This window comes from Geotrypetes seraphini, chromosome 7 (assembly GCF_902459505.1).
Source record: "Geotrypetes seraphini chromosome 7, aGeoSer1.1, whole genome shotgun sequence".
NCBI lineage: Eukaryota > Metazoa > Chordata > Amphibia > Gymnophiona > Dermophiidae > Geotrypetes > Geotrypetes seraphini.
In genome coordinates, this window is record NC_047090.1 from 110,864,528 (window position 1) to 110,889,039 (window position 24,512).

The following is a 24,512-nucleotide window of genomic DNA, read 5'->3' on the forward strand; positions in this document are numbered from 1 at the left end:
TAACGTTTGAAAATCAATAAAGATTTACAAAAGAAAGGATATGTGCTACAAATTCTCAAATTCACCATGAGATGACAGTGTGCATCCTGTGGTAAGTCTTTTTAATGCATGGTAAGTGCACAATAGCGTTTACCGCAGTTTAGTAAAAAGAGTTTAGTAAAAAGAGAGAGCTAATGGTATGTCAAGGAAACAAGAAAATGGACACTGTGTATTGATTCACCTTGTTGTCCAGTTTGTCTGTCTTGACTAGATTGTTGTAGGAATGCCACATAGGAAACACACACACGTAATCTTAGAGTCGGGAAGGAGGCGCCGCCAGGGGCTAGCTCAGAGTCCCTTTTTATTATGCTTCTAAGCTAATGACATCATAGTACCGTATTTTCACATAGATAACGCGCACCCGTGTAAAACGCGCACACGGGTATAGCGCGCAAAAAACACAAATTTATGTACAGAAATTTTTATATACCGCGCACACCCGTATACCGCGCATGCTGCCCGACTCTCCTGTCGCCGCCTGACTCTCCTCTGGCCACCCCGACTCTCCTTTCGCCCGCCCGACTCTCCTCTCCCCTCCCCCTTGAAGTCCTGTCCCCACCCTGAAAGCCTGATGCCCCCCCGACGTCTGATTCACCCCCCCCAGGACCGCTCGCACCCCCACCCCGAAGGACCGCTCGCACGCACCCACCCCCCCACCCCGAAGGACCACTCGCACGCACTCCCACTCGCACTCGCACCCCCACCCTGAAGGATCGCTCGCACCCCCACATCCTCCCGACCCCCCCATCATGTAGAAGCTCCTACCGGTGTCCTGCTGCTTCCTCTTAGCGGTCCCGACTCCCCGACACGATCGGGGCAAGAGGGAGCTCAAGCCCTCTTGCCCCAGCCAACCGCGGCACCCCTGACACGATCGGGGCAAGAGGGAGCTCAAGCCCTCTTGCCCCAGCCAACCGCGGCACCCCCGACACGATCGGGGCAAGAGGGAGCTCAAGCCCTCTTGCCCCCCTGACTCCCCGACACGATCGGGGCAAAAGGGAGCCCAAGCCCTCTTGCCCCGCCGACTCCCCAACTCCCCGACAATATCGGGCCAGGAGGGAGCCCAAGTCCTCCTGGCTCTTGCGAACCCCCCCCCCCCACTAGTTGTTCGGGCCAGGAGGGAGCCCAAACCCTCCTGGCCACGGCGACCCCCTACCCCCACCCCGCACTACATTACGGGCAGGAGGGATCCCAGGCCCTCCTGCCCTCGACGCAAACCCCCCTCCCCCCAACGACCGCACCCCCCAAGAACCTCCGACCGCCCCCCCAGCCGACCCGCGACCCCCCTGGCCGACCCCCACGACACCCCCACCCCCCTTCCCCGTACCTTTGTATAGTTGGTCGGACAGACGGGAGCCAAACCCGCCTGTCCGGCAGGCAGCCAACGACGGAATGAGGCCGGATTGGCCCATCCGTCCCAAAGCTCCGCCTACTGGTGGGGCCTAAGGCACCTGGGCCAATCAGAATAGGCCCGGGAGCCTTAGGTCCCACCTGGGGGCGGGGCCTGAGGCACATGGTCGAGCCCATGTGCCTCAGGCCCCGCCCCCAGGTGGGACCTAAGGCTCCCGGGCCTATTCTGATTGGCCCAGGCGCCTTAGGCCCCACCAGTAGGTGGAGCTTTGGGATGGATGGGCCAATCCGCCCTCATTCCGTCGTTGGCTGCCTGCCGGGTTTGGCTCCCGTCTGTCCGGCCAACTATACAAAGGTACGGGGAAGGGGGGTGGGGGTGTCATGGGGGTCAGCCACGGGGGTCGCGGGTCGGCTGGGGGGCGGTCGGAGGTTCTTGGGGGGGACGGTCGTTGGGGGGAGGGGGGTTTGCGTCGAGGGCAGGAGGGCCTGGGATCCCTCCTGCCCGTAATGTAGTGCGGGGTGGGGGTAGGGGGGTCACCGTGGCCAGGAGGGTTTGGGCTCCCTCCTGGCCCGAACAACTAGCGGGGGGGGGGGTCGCCAGGGCCAGGAGGACTTGGGCTCCCTCCTGGCCCGATATTGTCGGGGAGTTGGGGAGTCGGCGGGGAAAGAGGGCTTGGGCTCCCTTTTGCCCCGATCGTGTCGGGGAGTCAGGGGGGCAAGAGGGCTTGAGCTCCCTCTTGCCCCGATCGTGTCGGGACCGCCAAGAGGAAGCAGCAGGACACCGGTAGGAGCTTCTACATGATGGGGGGGGGGTCGGGAGGCTGTGTGGGTGCGAGCGGTCCTTCAGGGTGGGGGTGTGGGTGCGGGTGGGAGTGCGTGCGAGCGGTCCTTCGGGGTGGGGGTGCGGGTCCGTGCGAGCGGTCCTTCGGGGTGGGGGTGCGAGCGGTCCTGCGGGGGGGGGGGGTTGAATCAGACGTGGGGGGGAACTATGTAAAAAAATTTTTGTACAACGCGCTCACGCATATAACGCGCAAGGGTGTGCGCGGTACGTAAAAACCACGTATAACGCGCGCGTTATATGCGAGAAAATACGGTAACTCCCTCATTTACACATCTCATGATTGGTGAGGACAAAGGTACATGCTTTTACATTGGTGGATACAAAGAAAGATACATGCTTATACATTGTGATCACCCTCCCCTTACCTCGTGCTTTTACCTCGTGATCATCCTCCAACTCAGCACTTAGACAAGGGCCTGATTAACACGTGGACAGAGCCTGAGTCTTTGCACATATGCAAAGTCTGTGCAATGCCTGTCAGCTGATGTCCTTTCCAAATAAGGACAGCTCAAATAAGATAAGCATGTGACAGTCCAAAGGTTATAATGCATGCTTCTTAAGCTCTCTTGATTAGCCTTAAGCTCAGGGCCTGCACATAGGCAAAGTCTGATTGTTGCACATATAAGGGATAAGGGTAAACCTGTGTCAGGTTAATATGTGACAAGGATCTTGTGACAAGATGCTAGCATTTTCCTTTACTTAGAATGGCTGCATGGCAAGAAGGGAGAGGGAATGGGAATAATTCATAGTTCTTTCACTGGAGCACAGAGCCTTACTCAGGGCCTAGATCCACACACAGGGCCTAGATCAGTGTGCCGACCTGGCCTGGTTCAGAACTACCTGTATGCTGACCTTGCCTGTGTTCTGATGCCCTGGATCAGAATTTATCAGACCTCCATCCCTACAGATTGTAAGCTCTTTTGAGCAGGGACTGTCTCTTCTATGTTTTGATGTACAATATTGCATATGTCTAGTAGTGCTATTAAATTATAAGTAGTAGTAGTAAAAATATGTATAAGTAAGAAGGGAGAAAGGGGAAGAGTGCTCCAGCAACCTGGAATATTTAGGGGGGATGGGGAAGGGAAGAGTTCTGGTTCAAGCCACAGAAAGGCAAATATCCTTTGATAACTTCTCACTGAGTTGCAGCCAGTTCTGTCTGAAAACTCCTTTGTAAGCAATTGTATTGTTGTTTGAAGAAATATGTACAAGATCAAATGGTCCTTAAATTCTGCAGCTCTTTCCCCACTGGCTTATTGCTGACGTGTTTCCAATTAAGCAAGTGTGTTCACTTGCAGTTACATCTGCATATAATGGTCCACTAGTGGTTTGGCAAAGCACTGAATTACTGAGATGAAACAAATAGCTTGTGCCGTTCTGAAACAGTTTCATTTTTGATGACTTTATTGACGAAGGAGATTGAATTTGTTATTTTCTACTAAGCAAACACTGCACAGGTGTTGATTTCCTAAAGAACAGACAAAAAGAACCATGATACCTTTGGTGGAGTCAACATATCTACTGTAATGCCGCAGGCTTTTAGTCTTACATATGAGAATAGCAGCTCTGCTAAGCTGTCCACAGAGGTAAGGTTACCATATGGCTTCAGAAAAAGGAGGACGGATTGAGACATCCGGGTTTTACTTTCATTGCTTTTAATCCGTCCTCCTTTTTCTGGAGCCATATGACAACCCTACACAGAGGTCGACACACACTGACCACACAGGCCATCCTACTGACCTTTCTCATATGTATTTTTATCTGTCACTACTAGAGAAGTTTGAATACACCAGTTTCATAGTTTATTAAAAATTTGATAAAACGCTTAACATAACATTTCAAAGCGTTGTACAGTTAAAATAAAAAATAAACAAAAGACAAAAACAGTACAAAAACAGACCTACTTGGGGGGAGAAGGGTAGAACAAAAAGGATAGAAGGGGAAAAATTACAATTAAAAAAAAAATGAGAATCAAAATCAGATTTTGTCTCCCTTACCTTGTCTCCCATTCCTGCCTCAGTCTGACTGCAGCTCTGCCCTTGGAACCATACTGGTTCTAAATGGTGTGGTAATTTTATAACAGGGAACCTCTAGAAATTTCAGAATACATACCTATTTTATGCCTATTTTCAAATGCTATATTTAAAAGCACTTCGCTATTATCCTCATAAGATAAAATATAGCCAGAAGACAATCACCCCTATTCATGGGCTTCAGTGGTGCCACTTAGAGCTCAAATACTTTCATAGTTACTAAGATTTACACACCTACTTTGTCATTAGTTTCAAGTTTATTTAAAAATTTGATTTGATCGCAAAATCATAATCCAATGCGATTTACAAATAGCAAAAAAATCAGGGTAAGAGAAAAAAACATATTGATTAAACCAATTAATACAACTTTTGACAAAACAAGACACAAGAGGAAAAAAAAAGAATTAAATACAATTCATAAACAAATAAAAAGGGCATAGGTAATGAAACAATAGGATGGGAAAAGGTTTCCCGCTTAATTTTCACTTAACAACACTATTAGTCTGCTGTAGAGTATCCTGATTATATAGAATTCAAATAACTCGGTTAAAGGCATCCTTAAAAAGCCCGCTTTTCAGAAGACTTTTAAACTTACTAAGTAATTTTTCTTCCCTTATATTGATTGGAAGCGAATTCCAGATTTGAGGGGCCGTGACAAAAAAGATCATATCCCTCCTTGAATAAATGAGTCTTAGTGAAGGGACTAAGAAGAGAGATTTTTCTTCAGATCGTAAAGATTTTGTAGGAATATAAGGAACTAGAAGCCTTTCTAGGAATGCAGGAGCTTTGTTCGTTATTGTTTTGTGTGTAAGTAATTTTATTTTATATGTAATTCTATGATTTACAGGTAACCAATGCTTTTCCTTTAAGAGGGGAGTCACATGATCAAATTATTTTCTTATGGTAATTATTTTTATTGCGGTGTTTTGAAGGATTTACAATCTACGTATGTCTTTTAAGGTTATTCCCTTGTACAAAGCATTACAGTAGTCAATTTTTGATATGATTAATGAGTATATTAAAATATTCAGTGATGATTCATCAAGAAATGAGGATCTAATCAACCTTAACCTATAAAACCAGTTTAAGAACATAAGAAGTTGCCTCCGCTGAGGCAGACCAGAGGTCCATCTCGCCCAGCGGTCCGCTCCCGCGGCGGCCCATCAGGCCTATTGCCTGAGCAGTGGTCCCTGACTATTTTTATAACCTACCTCTACTCAAGTGAACTTATTTGATCATGATAGTTCAATTTCTGGTCCAAAATGACCCCGAGTATCTTTACCTTAGTGACTTCCTTATGTATAGTTTTGTTTATGTTTATGCAGACTCCTAATTTCTGTCCCTCCCTACATGGAAATAGCTTAATCTCTGTTTTAGATGTGTTAAAAGCCATCTTATTATCATGTAATCATTTGGATATTTTCGACAATTTCTCATTGATTGCTGAGATTTCTTTGACTGAACTTACATCAAAGGGATACAGAAGTTGAACATCATCAGCATATGCAAATGGTGTGAACCCAATTGATTGATTAAGAGTTAACAGAGGAGCCAGACACATTAAACAATAAGGGAGATAGACTTGATCCTTGCGGAATCCCAAAACTTGTTGAAATTGTATTCGAAGATGAGTTATTGAATGTTACCTTTAATGATCGTTCTGAAAAATAAGACTGAAACCATTGGAGAACAACATCAGTAATTCCTAATGATCTGAGTCTACTTAGAAGAAGATGGTGATCTATAGTGTCAAAGGCTGATGATAAGTCTAAGGATATGAGGAGAACCAATTGATGATGATCCCAAAAATAAAGAACAGAGGATGTCAGGCCAATTAGCCTTTTCTCAATAAATTTTAAATGATAAATGTAGTCAAATCTTAATATAATTATTCATACTCCATATATCATACAATAAATATTGTTTAATTTAAACTTATCTCATCTCTTGAACTGCATATGGCCAGGGTAGTTAACCCCTCAAGCTATGCTGACATCATTAAAGCGTGACTTTCATAAATAGCCATCATCTCCTTACAAATTGGTCCTGGGACTCAGATATAGTCAGGGATGACACCCACAGTTCTTCCTTTCTCCCCAGAGGCCAAAATCCTTATTTTTTCCCCTATTTGCAAACCTATACATGGAAGGGAGCAGCTGTAGGTCTCGTTATTGAATTATTGGGTCATACATACAGTATATATTCCCTTTATAAAATGGGGAATGTACTTATAGATTTTTGATCTCCTCAAAATCACATTCAGACCTCGTCTCCTTGATATTTATATATGGTGAAGATTTACATATGTAAATATTGGCTGTCTGAGATTGGGTATACATGTGTACAAATTATGACTATAGCTTCTGAAATAAATCCATAATGTTCTTTGATGAACACTGTTTAGGATAACATGAAAATGAAATACTTTTCCATTCTCTCTCCTTGTTCAATAGCAAAATTTGCTAAAGTTACTAACATGTACCACTGAATTAGCAGGCAGTAATCCCATTAGCACATGTTATTTTAGAATAGGTCCTGTTTTATGCAGTGGGGCTGAATTACAAATAACGTGCATTAATGTGACAGCGTGTTAGTAATTCTAGCCATATGTTTGCACAGTATATTAACGGGTTCCAATCACTCCCCCACAGATGACTTTTCTTTGTTTAATGTTCATTTAACCAAATCCTCTTATGCAAGTTCTGAAAAATAAAAATTCCCAAAACATGATTTGAAAGACAAACTGATTTGGTTTTGTTCTTTCTTGCTTCTTTCCAGATTGAAGATATTATTACAAAGATGCAAGATGACAAAGCAGGAGGGGTACCCATTCGAACAGTTAAGAGCTTTCTGTCTAAAATCCCTAGTGTGGTCACAGGTAAGGCAAATTCATTTCTAGGGCTGAGCCCCTACTTTGTTAGGTCAATATTCAGCCAACGCAGTTACTGTTCTTGCTTAAATGTTGGCCACAGCAGTTCAAGACAATATGAATATTCAACAATGCTGTCTGATTTTACTTTCAACAATTCAGTGAACTCTGTGATTTGCACGAGTACGTTATTACAGGGAGCCCTTTTGTTTGAGTTTTGTTTGGTGGTTTAATTGTCCCTGTTTTGCTGCGGCCTAAATGTTTTTAATCCCTGATGGGATCAGATGACAGAAAATTATCTCCCATGTTAGATGGATTCTAACTTTAAACGCAAGATCCAGGAAGTGATCAGCTTCAACCTCATGTTTGATCATACCCAAAAAGGGATTTTTTTTCACAGAAGTCAGATACAGGCATCTATGATTCAAGAACAGTGTCATGATCTTTATGGAACATCTATGTGGACATTAAGGTCATAGGGTAAATGCTGTCCCCTCTTTCTACCGAATTCACTTGCATGAAGATAGGGCCTGACCAGAACAATGTAGAGGATCTTCCACTATATTTAACCCTCTTCTGGTACCATGAAAATAATTGCGTTATCAGTACCATGGGATCAGTTTGACCCCGCCATATAAAAATAATATTCTACAAAATAAAAACTGTTTTTTTATTAAACATTTTATTGCATTAATAACTTTTTAAAACACAGTTGTGGATATATTTCTCATTATAACATTGAAAAAGAAACACAAAAGTGTTGAAACTGACAAATTGAAACATAACTACCTCAGAAATGTTTTCAATAATTTTTTCCTGAAAGCATGACGCTACTTTGGAAAAAGATACAGAAAAAGAAAGATAACAAACTAAAAAAAACTTTCTAATACTACAGGTTGACTTTCTGATTATATCTCTTCTTGTTAGGCCTAGCACTGATTGCAAATCCACTTACTGCGATCTTTACAGACAAAGTTATTGCATGTAATACATGTAAATTTTGTTTTCTTGTTCTTCTATATTGGACAAATGAAGTATCTCTTGTGCTGTGCTGAATGACGCTGGGTGTTACTTGGGCCCACTAAGGATGCTTCTGGTAATATTCCACAGCTGTGAATGACATGTTTCACATATGGCAGGGTTTGTTGCACTCCTAAATGGTGTCGAACGTGCAGCTTAATCAAAGCAATCGCCAGCTCCTTCAAGAATTTTTGTTGCTAGTCTTTTTTTGTTCCCTTCAAAGGTAGGGTCATTGTGAGTGAAAATGATAAATGCATTGAGAGCAGAGCTGTCAACCATTCCATAAAAACATCTCATTGGCCAAGATTTGTTTTCCTCGCCAAGGTATACAAGGCATACTTTTGATCAGAGCTGTCCACACCACTTTTCTCCTGGTTGTGAAACAGATTTATTTCTTCTTTTTCCATATTCTCAACTGTATTCTTTGTTGAATGTATCATGGACAGGAAGGGATCACTTCCGGTCTAGTAAACGAAATCGACGACGGGAGGCAGCGTCTTCTGCAAAGATGGCGCTTGAGGGATTGTGCGAGGAGGTTCCAGCGATGCAGCTGCTCTCCGTCCTGGCCCGGCGTCTGCCCTCTGCCGACAGCCACCTTGCCTCAAAGCCCTCCTCCTGGCAGTCGCCGCTCCACGCGTCCTGGAGTCCTGGTGACATAGTAAGCGCGCATGCGTACTCTTGCCGGCACAGCGCGACAGAACAGGGATCAGGGAAGCACGCGGTGAGAGTGCGCATGCACGCTTAGCGTTTTTTTTATTATAGATTCAAAAGAATAAAGAAAAACGAGAAAAAAAGTAAAATGGAAAAAAAAGTAGTTCACTAGCGGGTTTTTGCCTATGACTGCAATAAGGAGCGAAGAAACTAATTAAAATACGCTACAGTGGTGTCACTGTGCATAGTGCTCCTGAGACTTTTTTCCTTATAAAAAAAGTGTTAAATGACCCCTTCAACTGTTAAATAGGATTAATTGCCCAATTGGACAGGAGAATCGAATCAAATTGATTTTTTTTTCTGAATCAGGCAGCACTAGTTAAGGCAAATGACGTCTTTGCTTTCATTTAGAAAACCATTGAAGTCTTACTTATTTTTACAAGCACGTGATCAAACGTATGCTGGGTTTTACTAAATGGTGCTAGAGGTTTATAGTGCAGGCTGGTGAGGTAAATGTTCCAACACTCATAGGAATTTTATAAACATTGGAGCATTTACCTCGCCAGCCCAAGCTAAAAACCTCTAGTGCCATTTAGTAAAAAAAAGTCCTTAAGTTGCTATTGTGGATGGATTCTCGGCCCGACTGATTTAGCAACTACATTTTGGGCCTGTTTTTAAAGCCTCGCTAGCGGCTGCAGCGTGGTAACGGCCCCAAAGCCCATAGAGATTTGAAGGGCTTTGGGGGCTGTTGCCGCGCTGCTTTGTAAAACAGGCCCTTTATGTATGACTTTTTTAATGTTTTGTTTTTACTTTTATATATGCTCACTTGTAACCTGCTTAGAATGTTTTGATAATGTGGGATATTAATTTTTAAATAAAATAAATATAGAATTAATGCCTTTATTTACTAAGATATGATAAGGTATTCAGTGACCAAGATTAACACAGGGTAGCTGAAAAACCTCCCTGTTAACTATTACATTATTCTGTCACAAGCCCAAATATGGGAGGAACAAGAAATAACTTTAAACTTAAGGTGTTAAAGAAGAGATGATTTATGTCTCCAAAGAGCTTACAAAGAAAATTTTGCAGGAAGAAGGATCATGAGACAAATCAATCATGAAGAAAGTCATAAATAATGTGATAAAAGTTTTTAAAATATTACCTTACTTTCTAGGCATGGCTTGGTGAATATGGATAAACAGATCACATAGACCTACATGATTTTTTACTCTCATTGATTACTCTCATTGATGTCTATGATGCACTGTGCAGAACTAAATATTTTAAACTCCACAGTAACGTGTAATTTTTTAAAATTTAACATGCCCTTTTGCCTCCCATTTGAGTAGGACACCATCTTCCTTTGTTCCCAGGTGACTGAGAAGAACATTTTAAATGTTTTGCACTCTTTTATCCTCAAAAATATTTTGGTTTTTTCTTTCCCTTTCCTATCGTATTCAACCTTAATTGTTTTCTTTATAATCAGATTGTATTTCTTTCCTATCCTCTCCTCATGTTTCAATATGTTTGTATAAGTTTGTTTTTTATCATGTTTAGTAGACTTAGTTTTTTGTTAGCTGTGTCTGTTACCCCCAACTCTGTAATTTTAATTATTTGTACATCGCCTAGAATTTGGAATAGGCGATTAATCAAATTTGATAATAAACTTGAAACTTAAACTTGAATTTGAAGTACTAGAACTACTGCTACTAATCATTTCTATAGTGCTTCTAGACATGCACAGCACTGTAAGTAAATTCGAGAAAAGGCGTCTAAGTTAGACATAAATTCTGTAATGGCAATTATATGCCTAATTGCCATTATAGAATACAGTAAAACCTTGGTTTGCAAGCATAATTCGTTCCAGAAGCATGCTTGTAATCCAAAGCACTCGTATATCAAAGCGAATTTCCCCATAGGAAATAATGGAAACTCGGACGATTCATTCCACAACCCAAAAACTTTACTACAAAATACTATACATACTTGTATTGCAAGATCTCGCTCATTTAGAACAGTCACTACACTCCCGCAGCATCAGAGGGAGAAGAACCATCGGCTCAGTTGTGATGTATTGCAAGACATTGCTTGTATATCAAGTTAAAATTTAATAAAATGTTTTGCTTGTCTTGCAAAACACTTGCAAACCAAGTCCCTTGCAATCCAAGGTTTTGTTTCAACTGTAGGTGTGAGCACTTAAACCAGCTCAATGGCTGTCATAAGGGCATAGGACTAACTAATGTCAATTATACTAACGTGGGGTGTGCCCAGGTGTCCCTTGGTAGTTTTGGGATTGGCACAAGCTTCCCACATGCTAAAAAATAGATTTTATTTTTTAGCAATGTGGCGCGGCTGGAGAGATAGAGAGTAAGCATGTACTGAGCTTATGGATTAACACAGCTACATCACTGCATGCTAACCAATTAGCACAGGATTAGCGTGTGAGCCCTTAGGGCCAGATTCTATAAATGGTGCCTAAGCATGCCTACATTGTAGACACCATTCCACGCGGTTGTCAATCACGTCTAACGGCAACTAAGTGAACTTAGTCATCGCTACTCACTTGAGATAGGTGCCAGTATATTAGACTAGATTTTACTGGGCCTAATTTACCAGTGCCTAAGTTTACCACACCTATTCTCTGCCCCTAACCAGGCCTACTTTTCAGGTAGGTGTCAGAGGGTGCCTCGACGTAGGCAAGACCCATGCTGGGGATAGCACTGGCTACTTTTTAGCACAGCTTAGTAAAAGGTCCCTAAAAATGAATGTGTGAAACCAACTGAAAAAAAAAATTTGAAAAAATATAAAAACAAACCAATTTCCTTTCTGGCCATGCACATCCCTAATAAGGACTACGACCTAGACAGTACTGCCCACACTGAAGAATTTGCATTCTCTTGTTATTTCCAGTTTGAGCAGTTAGGGCTAGTTATAGTAATCATGTTTCTTACAGACAAAAAAAAAAGAGAGAAATCCAAGGCTTAGTTTATCTTATTCAGTATGATGTACTGAAAGAAGGATATAACTTGAAAAGGATAAGCTGGTGCTCCAGCTGATAACAGCATTCACCTTTCACCCTTAGAATTCGATTTAAAATACAGCTTGAGTTTCTGTGTGAGACAAATTTATATTCTCAGTCCACTGTCCTGACAGCTGGAGATTTATATCAAGTGTAAAGCTACCTTCTGGAATTTAACCCAGTTTAGCACAACTTTCAGTTTGCTATAAGGAAACTCCTCAGTCTTCTTCATCAGGAGGCTCTAAATCAGGGGTGTCAAACTCAGTCACATTAAGGGGCCGAAATCCAAAAAACAGGCTAAGTCGAGTGTCAGACCCCGCCCAATCTCTGCCCCAGACTCCGCCCCCATAGTAGTACTAATTGGGACACCATTTTTTCAGTTGATTTTTCATATATACACACACAATATAATCTTATTAACAACATATAATGGTTAACCACAAAATTAAACTACACAAAGCACACTCTATACTTCTCAACATTCATTCCTACCAGAAAACAGATAACCCCTATGCAAATACGGGACCAAAAACTAAAAGTACTAACATATACAAACAAAACCCTAAGATTCAAGACTCTGCATGTAGTACAACCCCCAGAGAAATAGAAACAAATGCATTTCTTCCTGAACAGTGCAAAATATAGACCACGGGTGTAAATTCTCACAATTAACACAATTCAATCACTAAATTGAAGATATAATCATTCCCCCTACCTTTGCTGTTTCCCTCCCTCCATGCTGTGCCTCAACTTGGTGCCTTCCTCTGGCGGGTGTCTTGCCTTCTGGCCGGTTCCCGCCTAAATTAATTTCTGCACCTCACATACCAGTCTGTCTGAATTGCCAGCCTTTGAAGCTTAGAGAGATGCAGCTTTGAATTGCTGCCTCTGCCCTCCTCCCGATCTGTGCTGTTCACTCTTTCTTACCAGGGCCCAGATGCACTAAGGTCACTGAGCATCTACACCCCCTAGGTAAGCAATGGGCTCCGTTAGCACACCTCAGACAAAGAACCCAAAGTTTCCTTTTAGTGTTCTGACCATGTACATCCCTAGAAAATACTGATGACAGGTGCTGGATACTCAAACCTTAGAGTCTGCTTTTGTGGTCACTGAATTCCTATCACAAAGGCAGCTTTTGGAGTGATGGGGCAGCCACAAATTTGTGCACTTGGTGTGAGCATCCAGTACTTCAAGTGGTTGTACTGCTGAAAATCTGTCAAGATCTCCAGAACAGACTTACTGAAAGCATTCCTATCTATCCTAGGAGTAGAAAATTACCTGAGGGGAGGTGCCAGCAAAATGATGGACACTCTTGCAAAATTTACTCCAATATCAGTGTCAGCCAGGAGAAAGATCTTGTTGACAATGTAGCTCACAGAGAGTTCTTTAAAGTCTCATTTAATTAGCCTGCCATTCAAGGATGAATTGCTGTCTAGCAAAGATCTGGAAGCCTTTGTAAAAGAAAAGGCAGATGAAAGGGTTCGTCTTTACCAGAGAACGAAAGAAACAGACATCTTCCTTTTTGTAAAGAAAGCATGTGCCATTTCCCATCTTGCCCTGTAGAACCAAGTTCAGTGTGCAGATACAAGAGCTCTTTTCCACCGGAATAGCGTTTCGTTATGGGATGAGTTATCTGGGTTCAGAAAGCATGAGCCTTTCTTTATATCGTAGAGTGAACATCGGGCCCATGTTACAAAGTCTCAGTGTGGCAAATGCGAGGAATTGAATGGGCTACATCATATTTGCCATGCAGGACTCGCTACTGCGGCCTTGCTTAACATTTTGCAATTTAAAATAAATCTTTTAAATTACATTCTGTACATGTAAACGAAAACAATGGAGTACTGCTGGACGTGTTCAGGTGTTCTGTGGTATGAGCCAAACGTGGATGTACCAACAGTGTTCTAAAAATTCTTTAAATTCTTTTAGGGGGGATGTCTGGGGCAGAAAGTTGGCATTCCTAAGATAATTATCAGTTTGTGCAGATACGTTATCATATACTAACTGCTAATGCACTGCTTATAAAATGGGTGGTGGTAAGTGAACATGCACTAATTTCTTTAATGGCCTTGCACTATGGCATGGCTATTAATACTGAAAACAGAAAAAGAGCCTTTTATTTGCTCCATTAGCTTTTTAATGTGATAATTACTGCATGCTAAGGGGCTCATAATCGAAACAGGAATACGTCTAAAAACCCACCCAAATCAGCACTTGGACAACCTAAAAGACACATAGTCCAAGTGCCGATAATTGAAATAGGTTTTTAGATGTATCTAGAGACTTTTTAGGCCTCTGAATCCCGCTTTAAGCCCAGAGCTTAAAGGGGCGTTTTTGAAGGTTAGGGCAGGATGTGGGTTTACCTAGACCTAGTCGTACTGCAGGGATAATCGAAAGTTTTACGAGGTTGCCTGAATGGAACTTATACATTGTGACTTAGACAATCTAAAACCAGGTATAAGTGCCCAGAAGCAGGGCAGGATTAATTCGTCGAGGGCCCCTAGGCATACAAGTACACTGGGCCCCCTGCCCCGCGCCACCCCACCATGCGCCCAGACGGAAACAGGAAGCTGCGTCAGAGGGAAGCTTTGGGCAAGCAGCACTGCTTGCACAATTACAGTTCCCGTTGCCTTTCTTACCTGCGTTGCTTGCTTGTCTTACTTTCCGTCGATTGGGGGGGGGGCCCGCGTTGCTGATCAGGGGGGGCCCGCATTGCCGATTGATGCTGGAGGGGCGCATTGCCGTTTGGAAAAAACAATGTTGATGCCCTCTTTCATCGGGCCCCCCTGACCATTTTGGGCCCTAGGCATGTACCTACTGGGCCTATTGGTTAATCCTGCCCTGCCCAGATTGTATCCAAAATGAGCAGATAACCACTGCAGGGACAAAGTACAGACCCTCACATACTCCCCCAGTAACCAGTGACCCCTCCCTCCCCCCCCCCCCCGCCATAAAATCAGAATAAAAACATACATACCTGCTTCTAAAACATCAGCACCTGGCATAGAAAAGCCTAGTAGAACTGCACAGAGGTGGCTTAAGTAGTGGGGGGTGGGAGGGGGGGGCTAGTGAGCCATAGAGAGCAGGACCCAGGCCCATAAGCCACTCTAACCACTGCTTTCATGGTGGAAAATGTGCACCCACCAAAATCCCCCCAAACCCTATTTTCCTGCAGCCATAAGGGCTATTGGGGTTATAGACAGGTGGGTTTTGTAGATTTTGGGGGGTGTTTTAGGATGCTCACCATGACCTGCGAGGGCGTTATAGTGAGATGTTTATGTAGCACCCTTTTTGTGATGTTCATAACAGTGTCCTGTAAGGTGCCCCACTACTCTTGCCATGTCTGGGTGGCCACTTTGCTGGCCTCTCCCATGCCCAAAAAGTCTTGTTCTAGGTGTTTGGGACTTGACAATTTTTGGGACAAGAATGTAGTACAAAGATAGACGTACAAGTGGTCTGGATGATCAAACGGCTGGACGTAGTAGACGATTAAAGAAAAAAAATGTGGACATATTTTTCGAGAATGGACTTTGGACGCTGCCGACTTTAGGCGACTAGTGCCCTAGGCCCCAAACGGACTTAGACATTGTTTTATGCTCCTCCATGTGTTTAACACACAAAAAAACAACTATCACTTATTATAGTTAATGCATATTAATTTCTGCACTAAATGGCTAAAACAAAATGTAATTGAAATGAGAGGAACGGCATCTTGAAGCTGAGTGCTCCGGTCTGAACCTTCAAGCCAACACTACAAGAGGTTGAGTCCATAGTATAAATTCTCCAACAAATATATTTTTTACATCTTTAGGTTTTATTAAAGGATATTTTAGGAAACTAAATAGAGATGGTTTTTTGTGCATTTGTAAATTCTTAATTTTGATCTTCACCTGAGCCTTTTTCTTTGCCAAAGCTTGATTAACAGCTAATATGTCCCCAGTCTGTTTTTCCCAAAAGCTCCAGTTGACCAGCATACATAGACAACATATTATCTTAAACAGCATACTCCCCTTATAGATCCTTATGCATAGTTGTAATCTCATAGCCAGAAGTCACACATTTCAGAGAAGGTGGAATTAGAGGTGTTCTGGGGAAGGGAGGACCCAGCGTTTTCAGATAAATTTATCTATGTAATAGGCCTGCACAAATAGTTTCCTAACTTAAGCAGATAATTTATACCTCATATTCAGCAGTTCTACCTAAACAGACTCAGGCATGTGCCCAAATCACGCACAGACATATACACCCATAGATAGACACACACAGATAGACAGACAGACACACACTCACACAATAGATAGATAGATAGATACGCACACACACATACTATGGTTTTCTGTAATGTTTTCAAACTGCTTCCCTTTAAGCTGAATAAACATGAGAGTGGAAAAGGTTTGTTGGCTGTCACATTGATTTAATGTTACCTTTTGTGCAGCTCTCTAAATTAGATGGAATAGTAAAATAATGTCCTGTTCCTCCTCCAGTGAAAGGAAAACCTGCTTTATTCCCGCAGAAGGCTCCATGAATCACACAGAATTAGCCACATCACTTCCAATCTGAATGTCGTGAAACTTGCAATTTTCTTGTTTGACTTTTTCCTAAACTCTTTTGATCCTATGCCAGAAGACAAATAATCCCTGGTTAAGGAGGAGGAGAGTTACACCAGCTTTATTTGCAATTCTTCCTTTTCTACATATTGGGCTAGATTCACAAAGCAAACCGATTGTGTACCGGCCGGTTTGCGACCCCAACCCTATTCACTAACCTCTCTTCCGATCCGATCCCGTCCCGATCCGTGTATGCAAATAAGGGGAAACAGTATGCAAAGTAGGCAGGGACGCAATTCACAAAACTTTTTAGGGAACACCGATTAGGCTGGCTGATCCAAAAAGAAGCGACCTGCTGAGGACCAGTTTCTCAAGTCCTTTCTGACTGCCCTGCCTTCTGCCGCCCTGCTTCTCTGCCCCGATCTGCTCTCTGCCCCGTCTCAGCCTGATCTCCTGCCCTTCCCCGCACTGCGAGCCCTTGGTTTTAACCCACAGGTTTAAAGCGGGTTAAAACCATGGGCTCGTTGGGCCAGAAAGTTTTTTTTAAAAGTCGCTGCTCTAGATACATGCGCAAACCATCTACAGATGTTCTGCGCATGCGTCTAGCGATCCGTGCGGTGGATGGGGGTGGGGGCGTGTCAACGATCGTCCCCATATGCAAGCAGGCCTTTTGTGAATTCGTCGGCCTGCATGCAATCGGGCACGGATCGGACACGGAATCTATTCCATTGTATTTAGACCGTCTAATAAGAGAGATGCACAATAGCTCCTTAAGGAACATAGAAATATAGGGGGTCAATAGGGTTACCATATTTGTGAAGATCAAAAAAAGAGGACACATGGCCCCAGCCCCACCCTGGCCTCACCCCTCTCCTAGTTGGCTGTCAGCATACAGTCAGAGCCGTAACAAGCCATAACTACGTCCTGTGTGATTTGCCCTCCATAGCTCCCCCCCATCCTTTCTTGCATTGCCCCCACTCTCTCCCCCATGATATAGTAGCCTTTCAGTTGTGAGTTTTGTACTTTATTCAAAATTTAAAACATTCTATTCTCTACCTTTGTGGTCTAGCTGTCTAATTTTTCTAATCATGTTGGTCCCAATCTCTGCTTTCAGCTTTCCTCTGTCTTCTCAACCCTAATGACAGGTTTTGTGTCCATTTGTCATTTTTCTCTCACCTCCTGTCTTCTTCATCTCCTCCACTATTACATCCATCTCAAACATTGTTTTTATTTCCCTCTCAGCATTCTTCAATTTATTTTTCTCCCTCTCTTTGTTCATTCTTCCTATATAGTCCTCAACGTCCCTGTTTTTACTGTCTACCTGCAGCATTCTATCTCTTTTCTTTCATACCACACCTCTTATTTCCCTTTTTCTTATTCCCCAGCCTCTCACTAACTCTGCACTCAACTCCCTTCTATTCAGAAGGTCTTTCTCTCTCTCTCTTCCCCTTTCCCTCATCCTTTCATCTAGCGTTTTCCCTTTCTCCACATCCTTCCATCCAGCACCCCTGCTCTATCCCATTTCTATTCAGAATGTCTTTCTCTTTCTCTTCCCCTTTCCCTCATCCTTTCATCCAGCATCCCTCTCTATCCCATTTCCATTCAGAATATCTTTCTCTCTTCCCCTTTCCCTTTCCCTCTCCCTCATCCTTTCATCCAGCATCTCCCCTCTCTCCCCATCCTTCCATATAGCACTCCTGCTCTATCCCATTTCCATTCAGAATGTCTTTCTCTTTCTCTTCCCCTTTCCCTCTCCCTCATCCTTTCATCCAGCATCTCTCCCCATCCAGCATCCCTTTCTATCCCATTTCCATTCAGAATGTCTTTCTCTTCCCCTTTCCATCTCCCTCATCCTTTCATCCAGCGTCTCCCCTCTCTCCCTATCCTTCCATCCAGCATCCCTCTCTATCCCATTTCCATTCAGAATGTCTTTCTCTTTTTCTTCCCCTTCCCCTCTCCCTCATCCTTTTATCCAGCATCTCCCCTCTCTCCCCATCCTTCCATCCAGCACCCCTGATCTATCCCATTTCCATTCAGAATATCTTCCTCTCTTTCTTCCCCTTTCCCTCTCCCTCATCCTTCCATCCAGCATCCCTCTCTAGCCCATTTCCATTTAGAATGTCTTTCTCTTCCCCTTTCCTTCTCCCTCATCCTTTCATCCAGCATTACCCCTCTCTCCCCATCCTTCCATTCAGCATCCCTCTCTATCCCATTTCCATTCAGAATGTCTTTCTCTTCCCCTTTCCCTGTCCCTCATCCTTTCATCCAGCATCTCCCCTCTCTCCCCCATCCTTCCATCCAGCACCCCTGATCTATCCCATTTCCATTCAGAATATCTTTCTCTCTTTCTTCCCCTTTCCCTCTCCCTCTCCCTCATCCTTCCATCCATCATCCCTCTCTAGCCCATTTCCATTTAGAATGTCTTTCTCTTCCCCTTTTCCTTCTCCCTCATCCTTTCATCAAGCGTTACCCCTCTCTCCCCATCCTTCCATTCAGCATCTCTCTCTATCCCATTTCCATTCAGAATGTCTTTCTCTTCCCCTTTCCCTCTCCCTCATCCTTTCATCCAGCGTCTCCCCTCTCCCCATCCTTCCATCCAGCATCCCTGCTCTATCCCATTTATTTATCCATCCTTCTATTTAGTATGTCCCCAGCCTCCCCCACTATCCTATAAATCAGGGATCTCAAAGTCCCTCCTTGAGGACCGCAATCTATTGGGTTTTTTGAATTTCCCCAATAATATGAATGAGATCTATGTGCATGCACTGCTTTCAGTGCATATTCATTGGAGAAATCCTGAAAACCCGACTGGATTGCGGCCCTCAAGGAGGGACTTTGAGATCCCTGCTATAAATGGTGCTCTGAGTTGGGCACGAGGATTTACACCAAATGAAACCTGGAGTAAATCCTCTCACCTAAATTAGGTTCAGATCTGCCATATTTTGTAACACTGTGCACAAATTCTAGGAACACCCCCTGATCTGCCCATGCCCCCTTTTTTGGATCTGTGCTTTAAAATGTGCATGTCTTTAGAGAATACTGACTAGGAAGTGATGCCAATAAGTGTTTGTGGCCAATTACTGACACTAATTGGCTCATTGTTCAATTAAATTGCATGCACAAATTAGGCACACACACAAATTTGTGTGTGCAGTTTTGAGCCCCATTTATAGAATTTGGGGGATAGCTCCCCTATATTTTCAGAGATTTTACACATATTGTTGAGCCATTTAAATCACTAAATGGTCTGATTTTACCTGCAAACTTATGAGAGAAATAGTGCTACAGATGATCCAGTAGTGATATTTAGCAGCTAAACAGTTATCCATCACTGCACTGTCCATGTAATTTAGGCTTACTGAGTAACAGACTTAACCTAAATGGATAGTGCTGGCACAGTCATTGTACAATACATATATTTAGAGCCACTATGGGGGATATTCTATAAACAGCGCCAAAATATAGACACCGGTAGGTGCCCTACAAGTGCCTAAGTTAATCAAAAACCAGTAAAATTAAAGTGCCTATCAGTGCTTAAATAAAAGGCGTTGGACTCACGCCTAGGTAGGTGCTTTAAGGCGCTTAACACCACAGTGGGCATGGCCAGAAGTGGCTTTAGTGCTGTAAAGTGCTTTCAAAGACGCAATTCACAACAAAGATAAGTCCTGGAAATATAGGCCTGGAAAACCCTGGCCTACATTTCCGGTGCCTATCTTTCACAGAGACGCGATTCTCTGTAGGGCGCCATTGTATGATTGACACACAATTGGTGACTGCTTTATAGGGAGCTGCCTATATCGGCGCTCTCTAGAGAATCCAAGTCTAAATGTATGATTTCAGGGCTGTCAATCATGTTATATCACAATGGGGGGCCATATAGTTCAGGCAGACAAATAAATGTTCATCTCAAATATATCTATTCAGAAAAACAATGGACAAAGCTGTTCTAGAGCAGGCTGCAGTATCCAAAGAAAAGGACTTTTCAGTTGGACTACTGTTTAGTTGGACCACTTAGAAGGCAGTCCCAACTTCAACTGCATCAGTTTTCCATTTCAGTTTAGGCATCTTATTTAGCTTTCCTGCTTCGATTAGTTGTGCCAGTCATACCCCCTCTGAGGTAAACTTCGATGCTCATAGAAATCCTATGATCGTCGAAATTCCTACCGCCATGGCCGGCGCTAAAAACGCTAGTGCAGCTTTGTAAAGGAGGGCCTAAATGCAGAAAGGTGCTGAAATATCCAGTTAGTTATATGCAGCAGCCATCGCCCCTCATTATTGCTAAATGACCTTGTCTAGTTACAATAGAAAATGTTTGGCCTTTTATATTTAGCAGTGTTATGTTTGGAAGGATAACTATACAATGCAAACATTTTCTATAGTCAGCAATGTGTATAAGTACTTCATGCCAGTATTTTTGTCTGCCCACTTTGACTTTCAAAGAGGATGCGAAGGATGAGCTCTTGACATGAGCATAGCAGGCATGCAACAGGACATGGACATCCATTGTATTTCACATTCACAATCACCAGAGGAACTTACTCAACTATTCTCTAAGCTCTACTTCACATCAGTTTGAATCACCAGATGATCCTCTCCTCCCTTCCCATGAGAGCAGGCCACTCCCAATGCATCCCAGAATGCACTAGGATGGAGGTCTAATACTCCGGTTAGTCCAGGTGCCTAAAGCCCCTTCTATGGGAGAGGCCTTAGGCACCTGAGCCAATCAGGGCCTTAGGCCCCTCCCCAGTGCACCGGGGAGGGGAAGGCCTGCCATTTGGAGGAGTCAGACCTGCCGGACAGAGGAAGTGGGCATCCCTCTGGTTGGCCTTTAAGAAAAAGGTACAGGGTGGGTTTCAGGGGGAGGTGTTCGGGGGTGTTAAGGGGGTGTGCTGGCCAAAGAGAGTGGGCATCCCTCTGGCCGGTCTTCAAGAAAAAGGTATAGGGTGGGTTTGGGGGGGTTTCTGGGGTGGTGTCGGGGGGGGGGGAGTGCCGGCAGGAGGGATTGGGCATCCCTCCTGCTGGGGATGTTAGGGGTGTGTGCCCACTCAATACATAGTACTATAGGGGAGTTCAGAGCTCCACCTGAGTAAGTGAGCTTAAGATGGTCTTATTCTTCATCATTCCCAGTACTGCATTTAAAACACTTCTTATGAGTTGAATTAATTATAGGTTGAATTAAGTTAATTATTCACTAGCTTGATAATAGATGATTCCCCGTCCTGACGCATTTCGCTTGACTTTATCAAGGTCGGGGGAACTGTCAAAACATCAAAACGTAACAGTCAGTTCACTCTAAGAAGTCAGTCTACTCAAATACATCAATTCATTAAATAACTTAAGTTCAGCGCATTATTATTGTTTGTGGACTCTTTACAAGTCTCTTCTGTTTGATAAAAGAATTTGTTTGGAAGGGGGGTGTGCTAGCAGAAGGGATTGAGCATCTCTCCTGCCGGGGATGGTAGGGGATGTGCTGGTAGGAGGGAATGGGCATCCCTTCTACCGCAGACAGTGTAGAGGGGGTTTAGGGGTTCCCTACCCTGACCGCTCAGCCAATCGTTGCAGGGGAATGCCCCCTCCCCCATCAGCTGAGGATTAGGGACTCCCCAAAGCCACGATTCTGTAACTGGCACCCTAGAATGATAGACAGGCAATCCAACTTGGGTGCTGGTTACAGAATCACTGCTTTGGGGAATCCCTGCCACTCAGCTGATGGGAGGGAGAATTCTCCTGCCATGATCCACTGCTGCAGTCTAGCAGCAAAGATAAACGGCTGAAATGTAGGCCAGGGTTTTCCGGGCCTACATTTCAGCTGCCAATCTTGGCATGATTCGTTGCTGGGTAGCCGCTTTAGCCTGCCTATTGCTATTTCTGTTGCCTACTTTGGCATTCCGCAGACTAAAGCGGCTACTTAGCCACGATTTCAGTGGCCATTTCAGCCGCCTTTTATTTAGGCGTCAGTAGGCGCTTCAACCCTGCCATTTATGACTGCATTTTTCAATTACTTAGGTATTGGCAGGGCGCATACCAACGCCTAAATTTAGGTGCTGGTTATAGAATTTTCCCCTAAGTGACTTGCCCAGGATCACAAGGAGCAACATAGGATTTGAACCCACAACCTCAGGGTGCTTGAGCTGTATCTCTAACCACTGCACCACACACTCCCACAACTAATTTTAAACTAGTTTGCTTTAATCATCATCTGTATTCCGTCTAAGTTCACTGTGTACTGGAACTTTCATTGTTAACGGTTCTCTATAGCTCCCTGTGATATGCATGCTTCCGGAGGCTGTGATAGGCCGGAGCACGTTACAAGGCTTCAAAGAAGGTTTGGATAGGTTCCTAGAGGATAAAGGAATTGAGGGGTACAGATAAGAGTAGCGGTAGGTTATAGGGATAGTCTGGGACCATTGCTCAGGCAATGGGCCTGATGGGCCGCCGCGGGAGCGGACCGCTGGGCGAGATGGACCTCTGGTCTGCCTCAGCGGAGGCAACTTCTTATGTTCTTATGTTCTTATTGTAAATCGCCTTGATCCTTTATAGGCATAGAGCGATCGACAAATCCTAGATTACATGAGAAATCTCGACCTCATGTGGAAGCAGCTCAGTTGATGGGTTTCCGTGTACCATTGTTGGATGGTGTTGCACTCATGAGGGCCAGTGATGCTGTGGCACTCAAGTCCCTACAAGCCCAAACCCATGAAAAACCTGCAGGACAGCACAGCTGAGCCAAAACAGTAAACCTCTGTATCTGAAATTATTTCTTCCTTTTTTGACTAGATACCCCTTGTTGTTCCATAATGCCCAGGCCTAGTAATAATAATAATGAAATTTTATTTATAACCCGCAATACCTTAACAGTTCAGAGCAGTTTACATCAAGAGAATCTGCCAAACGCAGGGAGATACATACAAAACATGTTTGATATATGACTGAAAATTCTTAAACAAATTTATCAAATAAAAAAGGTACAAGGCCTACAAACGTTTTGTAACATAAACATGCAACTTGAGTATAATCCTAGCTTCGACTGGTAACCAGTGTAACCTCCTATAATATGGGGTAATATGACCAAATTTTTCAAATCAAATATCAAATGAACAGCTGTGTTTTGTATAATTCTTAACCTCCTGATAGTCTTTTTATATGATCCTAGATAAATGATGTTACAGTAGTCCAGAGTGCTCAGTATGAGAGATTGAACCAACAATCTAAAAGATGAGCGTAATTTCCAGAGTGTAATAACATTTTTTAACTAAAATATCAGTATAAATTTTGAAAGTTAAATTTTGATCTAAAGTAATACCCAAGATTTTTATTGTAGGATTAATAGTGTAGTTCCTTCCATTCAATGTTAGCAAAATCTCTATAATTTAATTAATTGACTTGCAAAAAATACATTTGTCTTTTCTGAATTCAATTTAAATTTGAAGCCTTTAGCCCACTTTTCCACGAGATTAAATATGGATATTACGTAGATTTTTGTCTCCGAGGACAATGAAGTAATAGGTATGACAATAGTAATGTTACTTTATCTAAAATAAAATGAGATTCAACTTAGCCATGTCCTGTGGAAGGTTTAATCTGGTATTGATGTTGGAATTGGTTCACTATGATTTGATCTCTGAGGCCAAAGCAAAAACCATAAAACCTCACTCATATGGAGAGCTGTGCGATTGAAAAATTCGGTGTCAGGTCAAAAGCGCACCGGGACAAAGGCGCGCCCAGACAATTGAGCGCAGTGCGGAGGTGCGCGCCGCAGAAAAGTACTGTTTTTACAGCTCCGATGGGGGGGTGTGGGGGGGAAACCCCCCCCTTTACTTAATAGAGATCGCGCCGCGTTGTGGGGGGTGTAACCCCCCACATTTTTCTGAAAACTTCACTTTTTCCCTGTTTTTAGAAAAAAAGTTAAGCTTACAGTAAAATGTGGAGGGTTACAACCCCCCAAACCCCCCACAACGCCGGCGCGATCTCTATTAAGTAAACTGGGGGGGCTCCCCAACAAAACCCCCCGTCGGAGCCCCTAAAAACTGTAATTTTCTTCGGCGCGCGCCTCCATCTTGCGCTCAGTTGTCGGCGCGCGCCTTTGTCTTTCGTGGGTTTGTCTATGAACCAAAAATTCTGCTGAATGGGGAAGGCAGTTCTGAACAAA

The 24,512-nt window shown here is 43.5% G+C and overlaps 1 protein-coding gene across 8 annotated transcripts in view; it reads left to right on the plus strand.

Annotated features, from left to right (window-relative positions):
• The window catches only part of RGS6 (regulator of G protein signaling 6), a 497,670-nt gene that overhangs the window by 299,017 nt on the left and 174,141 nt on the right, over window positions 1-24,512 (plus strand). For 7 of the 8 annotated variants that reach the window (XM_033952620.1, XM_033952619.1, XM_033952621.1 and 4 more), the window contains exon 3: window positions 7,036-7,135. The exons of the other annotated variant lie outside the window; for it this stretch is intronic. In XM_033952620.1, coding sequence (XP_033808511.1) covers window positions 7,036-7,135 — 100 coding nt within the window. The remainder of the gene's footprint in view (window positions 1-7,035; window positions 7,136-24,512) is intronic. 8 annotated transcript variants of the gene reach the window in all.